We start from the raw sequence: 14,105 nt of genomic DNA on the forward strand, positions 1-14,105 counted from the left end.
CGTAGCCCTAAAATACACCCTGCTTTTACTGCAGTGGATGGCCACACTTTCAAGCACTGGCAGGTTAAATGAGCCAGGACCCCCCCCTGCCCTGCCCATCAAGGGACGGAGCAGCCACTGTGCGGTGACCTCCCAAAAGCAATGCGAAGCTCATGCAAGGTACTCAAAGTACCTAATCTTTTTTTGAAGCAGAGGTACCTGAGGGGAACAGAGGTGCCCTGACTCTGTGTTAGTATTGCCACGCTTTGGAATTAATGGATTTGCTCACTCTCCAGGTCAAATGCTTTTAAACACCCAGAAGCACTCTTTACAAGCCAAGGTTTTATTTGTTTCATAAACAAGTAAAATTATATTAATGTAAAACAGGTAAATGGACAAAAGTAAAACACACAGCACTGAACACAACACTATAGAGCACTGACAGGTAGAAGTGCAGTTCCCTCCCTCGTGCGATGCCCTCCCCCCTCCCCGCCCCGGTCCCCCAGATGATTTGCTTGAAAAGCCTAATACAGAGGTCCAAAATCTGATTCAGCTTAAACATGATGTACAGGTCACAGTATTGAATCATAAAGGTAACGATAAGAGAATAACTGTCTTGGAAAGGGGGAAGGTAAAAAGAGTTCCCCCATCTCTTCTTTTTTTTTTTTTTTTTTTTTTCTCTTGCTTCCTCTTTTTCAATTGTTAAACAAATACGTTAGGAGGAGAGGGGGGCAAATCCATGGAAATAAACACTTTTCACTCCTATATATATATATATATATTTAAAAAAAAGCAAGATTCTCCGTGAACACAAAATTCTATAAAACTACCATTGATCTGTGTTGGTTTCTCCCCCTGGTTGATTTTTTTTTCTTTTTAAAAGTTGCTTTAAAAAGGATAAAAAGTGCACAGACACCCTTATAAGGCACAAACAGATCTTCTGTACAAATCATATATCATTGGACTGTTTAAAAAAAATAGCAATACGAGTACTAACAATTAAATCTGTAAGAGGCTACCTTTTCCTGGAAATCTTTTTTTTTTTTTTAAGAGGCCTATTTTGGAAAATTCCCATTGCTCTCAGATAAGCAGGGTGACATGTCCACTGCTCTCACATCCTGCTCACTGCACGGCTGGCTCCGGACCCTGACTGAGCTGGTTCCCTTGCTGGCCCTGCTGGATGCTGCCCTTCTAGAAACCAGTCTCGGCTGCTACAGCAAAAAGTCAGCTTCTGGCTGCAGTGTCCTGAACAGCTTGGACACAGCTGGGGTGGATTTGGTATTTCTCCTTGCTGACTTAAAAAAAAAAAAAACCACAAAACCCCCCCCACACCACCCCAGGCATGCAACTAGCCCCACTCATTGAGGACCTGAGGTGTCAGCAGAGCAAATGGGCTCTGCTCTGGCACAACACACATAGCTGTGTGCAGCCACTGAAACAGACCAGGCACCCCTGAAAGTGGGACAACAGCCCCAGGGATGGCCACTGGCATTCGCTAGCCCAGACCTGACTCAAGCTAGCATCACTCACTGTGGATTCAGACAACTTCCTTGAATTCCTCATCACGAAAAGGCTTCCCACTGCAGCCCGTTCACCAGGCAGGTGCTAACCCACCTGGTCTTTCATCCCATGCTCACTTACCTAGCCGTCACTGTGCTCTTAGTGCAGTGCCCACTGACTGCAGCCAGACCCTGATCTGAAAAACAGGGGACTGGGAAGGTCCCTACAAAGGCAGGTCTGCAGTCCCCGGTCAGAGGGCAGCCTGGAGGTCCAGGCAAGGCTCCAGCTGCTGGAAAGCTGCCCTCGCCGCCTCCTTTTGCAAAGGTGTAAGTGAACTCGTGCTGCAGTCACGGTGCTGGTGGCTCTGCTGAGGGCTGAACATGCTCAGCGGTGGCACAGCCAGTGGCATGAGCCGAGTTTCCAAAAAGGGCTCTGCAAAGCTGGCAGGCTCTCGTGATGATACAGCAGGGCAAAGGGTGAGAGATCTCACTCTACAGCAGCCTCTCATTTATACACTTAATTAAAATGTTAATTAGCTCTTCAAGGAGAAAAAAAAAAGGTTTTCTCCACGCCCCATGAGCTGGCAGCCACAGCCTGCTGCGCTGTGGGAGGAAGATGAGCTGCTCCCCGGAGTGTGCTCTCCCTGATGGCAGAGCGGGCGAGGGGGCTGAGTGCCGGTCAGCAACCAAGCGCAGCACTGCTGGCACCGCTGAACCCACCGCCCGGGCAGCAGCGCCGTGAGGGGCAGCAGCACATCCACAGCTACCGGCACCTCGGAGGAGAGAGTGAATGGGGAGGCAAGGTAACAGACACCAAAGATGTCAGGCTGCCCCTCTGTGCCCAGAGGCCCTGAAATGTACAGGCGTGGCTGTTCTTTTTTGGACTAAAATGCAGTAATTGCAATTTCTGAAGAAAGCCATTCTTATGCACTTGGTGGCACGTGGTCACCGAGCTAGAATGACAGCAGCCCCTCTCTCATCCTTCCATTTGCATCCTCTCTCTTCCCCTCTCTTTGACCTGGACCAGCCGGAAACCAGCCAAGCTGAGGTTGAAGGACTGCACAAGAACCATGCAAGTGGGCAGAGGGTAGAGAATAGAGCACAGCTCCTGCAGGAGCAGGGAGGAGGACACAGAGCTCCTCACACGAGCCCCAATGCTGCATGCTCAGATGCTGCCCAGCCTACCCCCGTTGCCAGTCCTTGTAGCTGGAATATCACAGCTGAAACCCATTTACCTTTTAAGTCCCAGCACCTGATAATAACCCCAGAGCCTTTTTCTTTCCTCCTCCCAAGGAAAGCCAAGTAAGATAGATCCCTGTTCATCTCAACAAGTTCTCATCTACTGTTGGGACCCAGTGTCTGGGCAGCTGGGAGCCGTGCTGGGAAACCTGCAAAGGCAGGAGAAAGAACAGGTAAAAGCAGCACATACGCAGTCCCCAGAAAAAAAGTGAGTCTGCTGGGACTAAGTCAGAAATTAATTTCTCACCACAGGCTCCAAAAAGTCCCTGTGATGGGGCAGGAGGAAGGCTGAGCCCTGCTGCAGCACTGGCTGCAGGAGAAGGGCTGGGGGAGCTGAGCCAGGCGGACGGTGCGAGACGGCAGCGATGCTGCCTGTGAAGAGGAGCAGAGCAAAATGCAGGCACGTGTGCCGGGAGGTGGAAAACACCGTCATTGCAGACGGCAGTAGCCCCTCGCTTTTTTCTAAGCCAGGATTGCAGCGTGCCCATCCAAATGGCCCCCTCATCCATAGGCTGCAATGTATGGCTTCAGCAGCCAGGCACACAGGCAGTGCCTTGGCAGCCCATCGCCGCTGCCCACTGCTCCATCTGCAGAGAGCAGCAGTAGCTGGGTTGGCTGGGGCTCTCGGTGGGCTCATGCTCCTCACTGCTAGCCTGTGGCTGCTCCCCAGGTCTCAGCTCCTTGGCCAAAAGTCCCTGTTCTGCCACAGAAAGCAAAAGCTGCTTTATCTAAGTCAGACCAGCTTCTCCGTATGCCCCAGAAGCCTGTTCAGGGGGGCAAAACCCAAACAAGTGAGAATCTGGCTGTGCTACTATTTTGGCCTTAGCTAGTTCCCCTCACACAGGTGAACATGACGTGTCCAGATCAGTTTTGTCTACTTTGAACCCTCCCACTGGGTCTCGTCCTAATTTTGATCCACCACAGCGCAAGCACCCGGCAGCAGCCCAGAGCTGTTGGGGTTTCGGGGTCAGGAAGCCCAGTGGCACCCGGCACTGACCAAGTGGCCACCTCTCCTTCCTGACCTGTACCACAGCAAGCCTCCTCCAGAGGAGGAGGAAAAAAAAGAGCCTTTGCACGGGAAATTTCTCATTTGCAGGGGGGTCAGGTCCAGACCATGATTCCCCAGATTTGCCCATGGGCACACAGCCTGGCCAGCACGGCAGCCGTGCCTTTGGGCCCCACATGATCCTCAGCTCAATTTTATCCCTGAATTGCGCCCTACCAGTCAAATAAGGAAACACAGATAACGAGCCACTTGATAACAACTGACCAGCACAATAACCCATAAGCAGGGACGGAAAGGCATGGTTACTGCTAGCGGCGTTCCCCCTTCCTACAGCCCGAGCCGGGCACTAAGGGCGGTATATTTTAATAACATCTTTGATGACCCGTCGGCAGATCGGGCAGCAGGCATTGAGCTGCTTCTTCAGCTTAAGACCGCAGGTGTTGCAGAGGCACATGTGTCCGCAGGTGTAGATCACCGTGTCCACCTCGCTGTCAAAGCAAACGGTGCATTCCCCGTTCTTGCTGCTTGATGGCTCCGGAGCGGGGAAGATGGGAGAGATGGGGGGGCTCAGGGGGGAGCTGGGAGCAGTCACTGCAAGAGGAGGAAGGAGTGAGATTGTTTGGTCACCAGGATGGTGCAGACCTGACACTGTACAACATACACACACTCAAGTCAATTTTTAAGGCTCTTCCTTCCCTAGTCATCGCCCGTTTCATATGGCCAAACCAACCCCAGCCCATTCCAACTGGTAGCACAGGTACAGCGCCGGGCAGAGCCTGCCACCCCTTCGCTACAGATGGGGCGAGCACGGCTCACCTGGGCTTCCCCCAAGCAGGGCTGTGATTTCGCACACCCATTTCACAGTGTGGGCGTGCAGAGCCCCGCTCCCCCTGAAGAAGCCGTGCCCCACGCAGGGTGCTCCTGCGCCTCGCCAGGTGTGCCGGCTGGCTGCAGCACTGCACAACGGCAGCGCGTTCCGGAGATTGCACCGGGCAGGGTACTCAGGGCTGTCTGCCCGAGATCCAAACACCAGCACGTGAACGGTTACGTGGGCATCCCTGTGGCAGCGGAGCCCTGGCAGAGCAGAAAGCAGTGGTCTGGGTGGTGTAAGACCCCCCAGACACGATACTGCGGCCCCTGCTATTGCAGCACTGCTGCTGCAGCAAGGGCAACGCTGCAGGGACCACTTGCATTAGACAGACTGACAAAGTGGGAAGCAACACGCAGCCTTTCTTCAGGCCATGAAAGTCTTCATGTTTTCTTCCAATTATATCTGTTGGCCGAGCAGGAGATGCAACATCCCCCCCCTAAGGTTGCCCTGCTGCCTTGTGTAGCCCCAGCACCACCTGTCAGCCTGGACTGCTGTCTCGGTGCAGGGGGCACAAGGGTGCCCAGGGCCAGGCGCTCCTTACCCAGCGATGACTCCGAAGCAGACGACGACCTGTTGACGCTGAAAGCCATGTCTGAATCGCTGTCGTACTGCGAGCCGCCGGGGGATCCTGAGGGAGAGACGGTCACTGGGCTGGACTGCACAGTGCCTGCAAACAGAGGAGAGAGCTGAGCCCGCTGCGGGGCCGATGGGCACCCAAACCCCAGCTAAATGCGCCTCTGCCCGGTGAGTTGCTCCCACCCGCCGTGCGTGGGGTGCTTTAGGGTAAAGTCCAGCTGCAAAGTGCTGTCCCTTGGTCACGATACACGTGCAGGATTTCGGATGTGACCTTCAGAGCCTGGACCTCACTACACCATTGTAAAACATCTGTTCGGTGCTTCAGCGAGGCAAGCACCAGGGTATCTAACAGCCATCATTTGGGATGGAAAGTCACTTCCCTGTGGTCCCAGTCTCTCCAGCAGTAGCAGCAGCCTCAAGTTACCACTGTCTCACTGCAAGACCAGGGGCAGCTGGGAAGGGGTGTTGCTTTAAATGAGAAACACCTGCCACAGAAAGTCATCAGCATTTGCTTTGCTGACAGAACCCTTAACAAGAGGAAGGGAGAAGCACTGTAACTGGTCACCAGCCATAGATCAGAAGTGGTACCAGATACCCGAGCTGTGGCAATGCTTGGGGAGCAACTACTGGCCCATCAGCAACACCTGTGCTTAAACCAGAGCTGCGCTCACAAAAATCATCCCCCTTACCAAGGCAGGAGGTTAATACCTGTTGGCCGGAACAGTGGGTTTATAAAGAATCCCTTTTTCAAGCAAACCCTCTGAAAACTAGCTGTCCCCCTCCCCCAGCCACCTCTGCCTCCCTGCCTGCTGCTTATTTTATCTCATCCTTTTCTGGGGAACTTATATAGGTTCCATGTGAACAGCTACTATGTCTCACTAACTCTTGTTTGCAAACACAAGGTGAGGTCAGGAGCTGCTCCCTCACATCAGTGACCACCTGCTAAAGCAACACTGTGAATGCAAACCCATAGCTCCCATTCTGGCCCAGGACACTCCACCAGCCAGGTGTTCCCCATTATCATTTCTCTTGGCTGCACTTACCCAGTATTTTGAGCTGGTTGATCACACCATGGATTGTAAAAAACACCCAGAGAGACTGTGAGGTGTCCACACACATTAGCATTCCTCGGCTGGCTCCATTCACCCCGTGGTGCACCTCTCCGTTCGGCAAGACCATGAAACTGAGAATGTCACCGCTGTTGAGGACCGGGAACGCTCGGTAAACCACCCAGTACTCCTTGCGGTCCAAGAGAAAGTCTGGATCTGCCGGGAGCTCATTTGTCCGTAAAGTACTCGGATCACAAGAAGTGATGCCAAATGAAAGGGCCCCGTAGTATGGCAACCCAAGATGTCCTACTTCCACAAAGAGGCTTTCACCAATGTGCAAAGGCCGGTCAGAAAACACCAAAGTCCTATTGCTTTCCTGCCAGTTGGTGCATGCAACCATCCGGTCCTGAGAAAAGGTGATGTCAGGTCCACGGGTGGGGTGGAACCGCAGGTCGGTGTCCAGGAAGGCTGGGACCCCCTGGGCATGCTGCCGTCGGTTTGGGCAACAGGGGATGATGTGGTTGTCTGTCACAAGTCCTGGTACCCGACTTAGGTTTAGGTTTGCAATTTTGGCCACCACTTGGTTATTTTCCAGTTCGTTGTTATTGAAGTTGGCTGAATCATGGTTGCTCTGTGGAAGGCAAGTGCTGAGGCGGGCGGTGCTGAGACGGGCAGTGGTCATGGTCTCTGCAAACATGCTATCTGTGAGATAAACCCAGTGATAAGGGACATTAGAGTCAAGACACAATTGCCTACTTTTACGGTTACAATTGTTATTATTTCAGCCTACAGATTATCTGAATTCTGTTCCTCTGAATGGAAAAACAATGGGAAAATTAGTCAGAGGTCAACCACTAATGAACAGCCAGCGGTGGATTGTCACATGTGGACCAGGCAGAAATAGCTGCATCTTGGCACTAGCTGAGGAAAAACAAGTGTTATGAAATACCCATGTAATCTGGGAACTCCTTGCACTGGTGAACTGGGAAAAGCTGTAAACCAGTGCGGTCCTACAGCTTTCTCAGTAGAGGGGTCTAATAGCTCTGAGGTTACCCTGTAAAAGAAGGAAACATCTCAATATCTTGTCCAAAGGTCTTGTGCAAGCCAAATCTACAACACAGCAATGGGCAAAGGAGCACAAGCATGAATAGATATTCTTTTCGCACTTCTTGTCATTGCCTTAAAGCTGTGAGGTGTCTAGGCACAGGTGAGTCCACAAGAGACCATTTTACAAGAAGACTTCAAGCCTCGTATCTCAGGTGTGTTCATACCACTGCAGATTTTTAATTGAAAGCCTGTCACAAAAGCTACTTGCTGCAGGTGTTACAAAGAAGATTTTTACAGCAGAGGTTATTTTCCCCTTTCACTGCAAAGGGAAAGTCAGGATGCTGACTCTTAATTCATTTCCCAGATTTTCACCTCTTGCCATGCCAGGCCCAGGGCAGATTTAAACTTGTGGGGAGGTTTTGGAGTGTTCTTCCTTCTACCTGCAGCGCTGCCTGGGGCACTTTGGTCACTTCACTCTGAAGGTAAGCGTGAAGCAGCTGAGCAGGCTTGAAGCACATGGGTGTTAAGAGTGTGTGTGAATGAGGCAGACTCCTGGTCTTCCCAAAGAAGGAGAGGGGAGAAGCATCCCAGCACCAACACTGCCTGCTCCTTGGATGAGAAAATCACCAGGCTTTTACCAAAGAAGGGAAAACACTCAAATCCATCCAGCAGCTGCAAAGCAGAGGCTTACTTTGCTCAGAAGCCCATGCAGGAGAGGCCACCAGTGCAGGCTGATGGCTGGACCAGCTGCTTCTAGCAAGCACAGGGTATCTGGCAAGAAATGCTCCCATAGAGGAGTAAGACACATCCAAGCTTCATGATGCTGAAAGATGCATTTTGTGCATCCATATTTGAGCTATATTTCACAGCATTCTCAACTCGCAAAATTCTGAGAGGAAGAGACAGGGAGACAAACATGTCCGCTGTGACACCACCACATCTGTAACAAGGAAGCTGGGTCCTCTGGTGCCCCAGGTGGCTGAGCATTGTGCTGATTCCTGGGGCAGTTTGTGGAGCTTGGCACTTAGATAAAAATCAAAAATCAGAGTACAAGTGCCTTCAGACCGAGTCTTTCACTCTGCGCACTTGGATGCTGCAGGCAGGACTGCGGGGTTAGGTGGGCAGAAATAAGCTGCATTTTCTTTTTCTAGCTATAATCTAATGAGGAAGAAGGACTGCTCTGGTGAAGCAGCTGCACTGGCCAGTAGAGCAAATGCTCCTTCACCTCTGCAATGAGCACCAGAGGCTGGACAGTGTCACATCTGCAATTACAGGATAAGCTACTGGTAAGGTTTAATTACACGTTTGAGGCAGAGCAGGCAGGGCAAAGTGTTGTTTATGTATAGCCTTCTCGCCTGTAAAATAATTGGTACCATTCAGAAGAATATGTGATGAAGCTGCCTTCCCACTGGATTAACCACTTCACAGCTTATCGCTGGTGTCTGCTCTGTGTGAGGATGGAGACACCACCCCCTCCAGCAGGTGCAGCCTAGTCTGGCTGTTAAAACAGGAGCCTCCAGGGAAAGGGCAACACTCTTGCATTTTAAAAGGATTCCCTGTAGTGCAGACCAGTTCAAAACACTCCATCTAACACTGAATTCATTTGAAATTCCAGTGCCGTAAAAGTCACAAGAGGAAAGTCATTCCATGGCAATTGGCTCGGTTCACTAACGGGAACAAATTCATCCCCTCTTGCAGCCCTCCCCGGGGATGGTGCTGGTAAGTCAGCCAGGCATCGCCTGCACGCCGTGATCGGCTTCAGGGTGAGGGGAGATGTGGCATGCAGTGCCAAGGATCCTGCAGCACACAGGAGCTCACACCACCATTTCGCGACGCTCTTCAGCTGGTGGGCTGCATCCTGCGCTGCAGCTGGTGCTTGGCAGATATACAGTGATGCCCATGCGTAAGGGAAGGATAAGCTGGGTTATGCCTGCAAATGCAGTCTGTTAAACTGCCAGCCTAGGTGGGGACCAAAACCCAGAGCTGAGAGAGGGGCTGGGGAAGGGCACCAGGAAATTCCTGGGGAATGGGGGGTGGTTTTCCAGTGTACTGGCAGTAACTGGTAGCTGGGAAAGAACAGGGGAAGCCAGAACTGTTCACCTTTGTCTCCTCCCTGTAAAGCAGCACCATGTTTTTCCATGCCATAGCAGCACATCTAGCTCAGAAAAAGCTGGGTCAAGTTGCATGTAAAGATTTCCCTTCCCACAGCTGCTATAATGCATGGCCTTAGGACTTCCCATCACCGACATCTCTGAAATACATTGCTTTCTGGATCCCCACTGCTGGCAAAAGAAAAAGGGTTAATCTGAGCTACAAAACCAACAGTAAATTAGTTTTCTTAAGTGTCCCATAGAAATGATCAACCAGATAGGTGATGCATCTTTTCTACAAGTCATGTCTCTGTGGAAACAGCAACCAGAAGGGCAAGCCACGGGCCAAAACACACACTTACCTAGGATTTGCACTTCATGGGTAATTCCATAGACATCTATGAGTGCCCAGAGAGGACCGGAAACTTTAATACCACAGTGAAACAATATTGGCTCCTCATCATTAATACTGTAGAAGACTCTCCCATGACGGTCAACCCAAAAGGCCAAAATATTGTCTCTCACAGCAAACCTCTCTGGCAAAGCTTTGGCCCAGTATCCAGGTCGGGTCACTAGGTCCGGACAGGCGTACTTTGGTATCTCGTCAGAGCTCATCTGCGACGGGTCGTGAATGGTGAAGCCGAAGCGCAGGGCTCCGCTCCAGCCGTGGTGCACAGCCACCAGCTTCAGCCTGACTTTCTCGTAGAGATGGATGGGGCGGTTAGTGAAGGTCACCCCGTTGCAGAAACTGTTCCTCCGTGTGGCCTTGCGGGAGTGGGCATCCAGACGCACGTTCTTGCCTTTGGCTTGGGAATGGAAACGTGGCGGCTCCGTGATAGCGAGGACCGAGCGTCTCTCATGGCTGCTGTTGGGCAAACTGTAGTAGGGGCGGCTGGAGACGGAGCGGGTCTGGTGGCTTGTGTCTGAAAAAGGAGAAACCAGTGGCTCCGTTAGAAGTGCTTGACCCCAACCATGTGTTAGCTCAGCCCGGGCAAGTGCAACTGGCTTGCCACGCATGCTTTGTATTAGTTGCTGGGAACTGCACTATTTAATCTTAAAATGTTGTACTTGGCCACAATCTGCTTTCTGTTGCACCAGTTTGGCCCCCAGCTTTATGCAAATATAAAGGCAAATGTGGGTCTTGGGGCAAAGGTTAGGCAGCTTCCCCTCCGTGCCCTGCAAATGAAAACGAACATCCTTCTGTTCCCATCAGATGCATCCTATTGCACTCAGAAAGGCTTAACACTTGTGACCGTGGCCCTGAGTTCCCTATATGCGATGCGTGTGCTGTTACACCACCAGCTGGTGGCCAGCATCACACCATCTCTGTGAATCGTGGCTGTTAAGATCAGAGGTGCTCAAGATGAACACGGATGTAGGATACTGATTTTTGTGGGACATGCAGCCACTGGCTTCTCTGTCCCTTAATTTTATAACAAAGAATAGGGGCTTTCGAACAACACAAGCCAAGACATTTACAGCTGGAGCACTACCTCTGCACCACCAGACTGTTCTTCCAAAATTTCAACCCAGCCCCTGGTTTAGATATCAGATGCAACTGGCACACTAAGGAACGTTTCATCCTGCAGCGCCTTGCTTTTACACAGAACCTCCCATTTGAGCTCAAAGCACTTTATAAATGATGATTGTTTTCAGCTTCACAGCACCGCAGATGGCACAGAAATCCTGCCATCCTCGTTTTACAGATGGAAGGAGCCATAGCAATTTCGAAACCAATTTCAAGAAAAGCAGATTTGAGGCCTAAAGTGAAGTTCACAGAAGCGTGAAGCAGAAATGAAAAAAGCTCAACTTTTAATCTTAAGCCTTGGCTATAAATTCCCTGAGGTGGAGACAATCTCTTTTGCATATCCCTGAACACACAGGGTCTTGCTCCAGCACCAGGGCTCCCATGACCACCACCACCGCCGCGGTGCTACAGGCACTTCAGTCTCCTGATTTCCCACCCACTCCCTCTCCTCCTCTTTGCACCTGGCTTTGCAGATTTTTGAAGCAAAAATGGAAGGCATCCTGGGTTCTCAAAGTCACCTTGTTAAATATAAAACTGCACCACAGGCACACACTCATTCTGGAAATATTCTGCCACATTTGAAGCTTTAGAAGCTGCCTGCCTGGCCCCTCCTTCAAGCTGCTTCCTCCCTGTGTGTAACCCCTGGCTTTGCTTCGTGACAAGAGAAGGATTTTCTGACGTTTTCCTCTCTTGGAAAGAAACACCAGAGGATGCTGAGAGCTCGGCTGGGAAAGCTGGCAGGAGACTGCAATTGTGACACCTTCTTTTGCAAGCAAAACCATACCAGGTAGGGCAGCAAGAGGCTGGGGCTTGCATCTGTGGCTGGACTAACAGGGTCTAAACATGCAAGAGAAGAGGGGTCCTAGGCAAGGTCCGAACACAGGATTAGCCCTTGAAATCAGGCATCTGCAACAGGAGTCAAAGAGCTACAAAGGCAAAAAGCTGCTGTTTGCATCGAGACAAAAAGGACAAGGCTAAATGATGACAGGCAAACGCAGCAGCTAAATAAAAGGTCTTTTGTATCTCTTCATCCGTACTGCATGTGACAATTGCTGCATAGCACAAGGTAATGGTTAATCCTGTTGTACACTAATGGAAATAAATATATCCTTGCTCTTACACCAGTGGGGGGGTTGCCATTTCCATGCCAGGGCCATGAAGGCAGAGTCCTAGGGGAGACAGGGAGGAGAGAAGCAACCCACCCAGGTGTTAAATCCCCTCGGGATGATCCCCCTGCCCAGCACAGCACCTCTGCTCGCAGCAGTGCTGTGCACCAGGCTTCCCCCTGGGCTCTCCCAGTGCAGGAGGGGGCTCCCGGGGTCCGTGGGGTCAGCCCTGACCACGCTTACAGGAGGTACGGGTATTTCTCTTGGGTGTTTCCATGAGAAATCTCATTTCTTGCCTCCTAAAGAGCTAAAATGCAGAAGATGGCTGCTCTCAGAACAGACCCACCCGCAGCTCATGTGGGTGCTGCTCCATGTATTTGCCTGTAAACGTTCCAAACAAACGATGCTGCTGCAGAGCGAATATGGTTTGGGGTTTCCTTAGCAGAGGGAGGCATGGTGGCAAGAACCCCGCCAGTACATAGTGCTGGGCGAGCGACCCCAAGCAGCGAGGGATGAATCCTCCCCCGGCCACACTTTCCCACAAACAGCTCCCCGTTTTTTCACAAAGCCTTTGTGCCATTCAGCTGGGATGTGGATTAAGCAAACCACTGCTGGTCGCTGCTGGGACAGCCTCTGAGGGGCTCCTGTGGGAGCCAGTGGGCTCTGTGCTGCTCTTCACATCACACCACACTTTGCCAGGCAACAGACTCCCCACACAGAGCAGCCTTCATTTTATAATCCATTGAGCTGCATTATTTTCTAAAATGGTTAAAAACTCTCTTGTGAAAGCAAGTGCCCCGGCCTCAACATCCCTGTGCTGGCCAGGAGGAGGAAGGAGGGAAGAGAGCTTCTGTACTCTCCGCTATCACAAGAATCTCCTGCGCAGCACCAGCCTTGCTCCCACATCGACCTGCCGGAGAAAAGCCATGTGCAAAGACGGAGCGTGGCAGGACGCGATGCCATCGGCACGGCTGCCAGGCAGGTACTTCTCACACTGCTTTCGGAAAGCAGGCAGGACCCAGGCGGGAGTGACAGTGACAGCAGCACAACTGACGGAAAAGCGATGACAAGAGCACCCACTTCAAACGCAGCTCTGGGTCCACCCTGCCAAAGAGGAGCTTGGGGGCAGGGTTTGGCACTTTTTTGTTTTGGGTTTTTTTTTTTTTATTATTTTTTAAAAAAAAAAAACAGGAAAACGTATTGTGGCTAAACAATAGGAAAGTCCCCAGAAGGAAATGAATGGATAATTTATTTATAATGCTGCTCCCCCTTCGCATGAACACCTGCCGGCTGCCACCAGGAATAAAGCCTGACATAACCCAAGGCAGGGGAGGCAGCGCTTTCCCACCGAAACATGCCTGAAGCTCAGCTCGGGCATGTGCTTTACTCGTTACGTACCGACGGGGACTAGGCAAGCTCAACAGGATGTTTGTGCCTTTGAATTGCCCTACTTTGTGGCTCGCCTTCTGTAGTTTGGGTCACATTTCAGTCCCTTTGCTGTTTCTCCATACCCTCCCCTCTCCCGTCAGTGCTTTCCTACCCAAAAGACCATCAGTGGGACGATGGCAGCCAAGCTCATGGCAGAAATGCCACCCTGCCCAAGGGTGCCTGATACTGTGACAGGCAGCTAAGAGCTACGTCAACTCTTTTTTTCAGCTCTGAGATTCTTAGAACGCTTTGAGCAAGTGATTTCTTCTCTTTATGCCTCGCTTCCCTGCCGAAGAGACAGTAATTGTGTTCCTCCACCTCGCAGCAAGCTAAAAGGATTAAAACCTGTAAGGTTCCCAAATACTTCAGCCCCTGAGCCCTGTAAGCATGTCAGCAGGCTGGCTAGATCATTAAATGGGACACAAATCCAATGGGTCCCCCTGGGTGATGCCTTGAGGTCCCATCCAGCATTTTTTTTCTTTTCATTTCAGTTTTCTGTTTTTGAGCCCTACTCTCACCAACTGCAAACATGATGCTCACAGCATAAGTCCCTCAAACGCCCGCGCAGGGCTTCAGCAAATATGAAGTAAGCCAGGAAACTGGAAGAAAAAGCTGAACTGAAGGATTAGGAATGGTGCAGGGCTCCTCACTGAAACATGCAAAAGCAACCCCTTCAGAAAGGCAGCA

At 51.2% G+C, this 14,105-nt stretch overlaps 1 protein-coding gene across 2 annotated transcripts in view; it reads right to left on the bottom strand.

The window, feature by feature from the left end:
- Positions 1 to 306: 306 nt before the first annotated feature.
- NEURL1B (neuralized E3 ubiquitin protein ligase 1B) overlaps positions 307 to 14,105 on the bottom strand; it is a 146,049-nt gene continuing 132,250 nt past the window's right edge. For both annotated transcript variants that reach the window (XM_055719159.1, XM_055719160.1), the window contains exons 2-5: positions 9,719 to 10,279; positions 6,214 to 6,921; positions 5,136 to 5,261; positions 307 to 4,314 (exon numbers count right to left, since the gene is read on the bottom strand). In XM_055719159.1, the coding sequence (XP_055575134.1) occupies positions 4,070 to 4,314; positions 5,136 to 5,261; positions 6,214 to 6,921; positions 9,719 to 10,279 (1,640 nt within the window). In that variant the 3' untranslated portion in view covers positions 307 to 4,069. The remainder of the gene's footprint in view (positions 4,315 to 5,135; positions 5,262 to 6,213; positions 6,922 to 9,718; positions 10,280 to 14,105) is intronic.

Source organism: Falco cherrug, chromosome 8, assembly GCF_023634085.1.
Source record: "Falco cherrug isolate bFalChe1 chromosome 8, bFalChe1.pri, whole genome shotgun sequence".
In the NCBI taxonomy this organism is placed as follows: Eukaryota; Metazoa; Chordata; class Aves; order Falconiformes; family Falconidae; genus Falco; species Falco cherrug.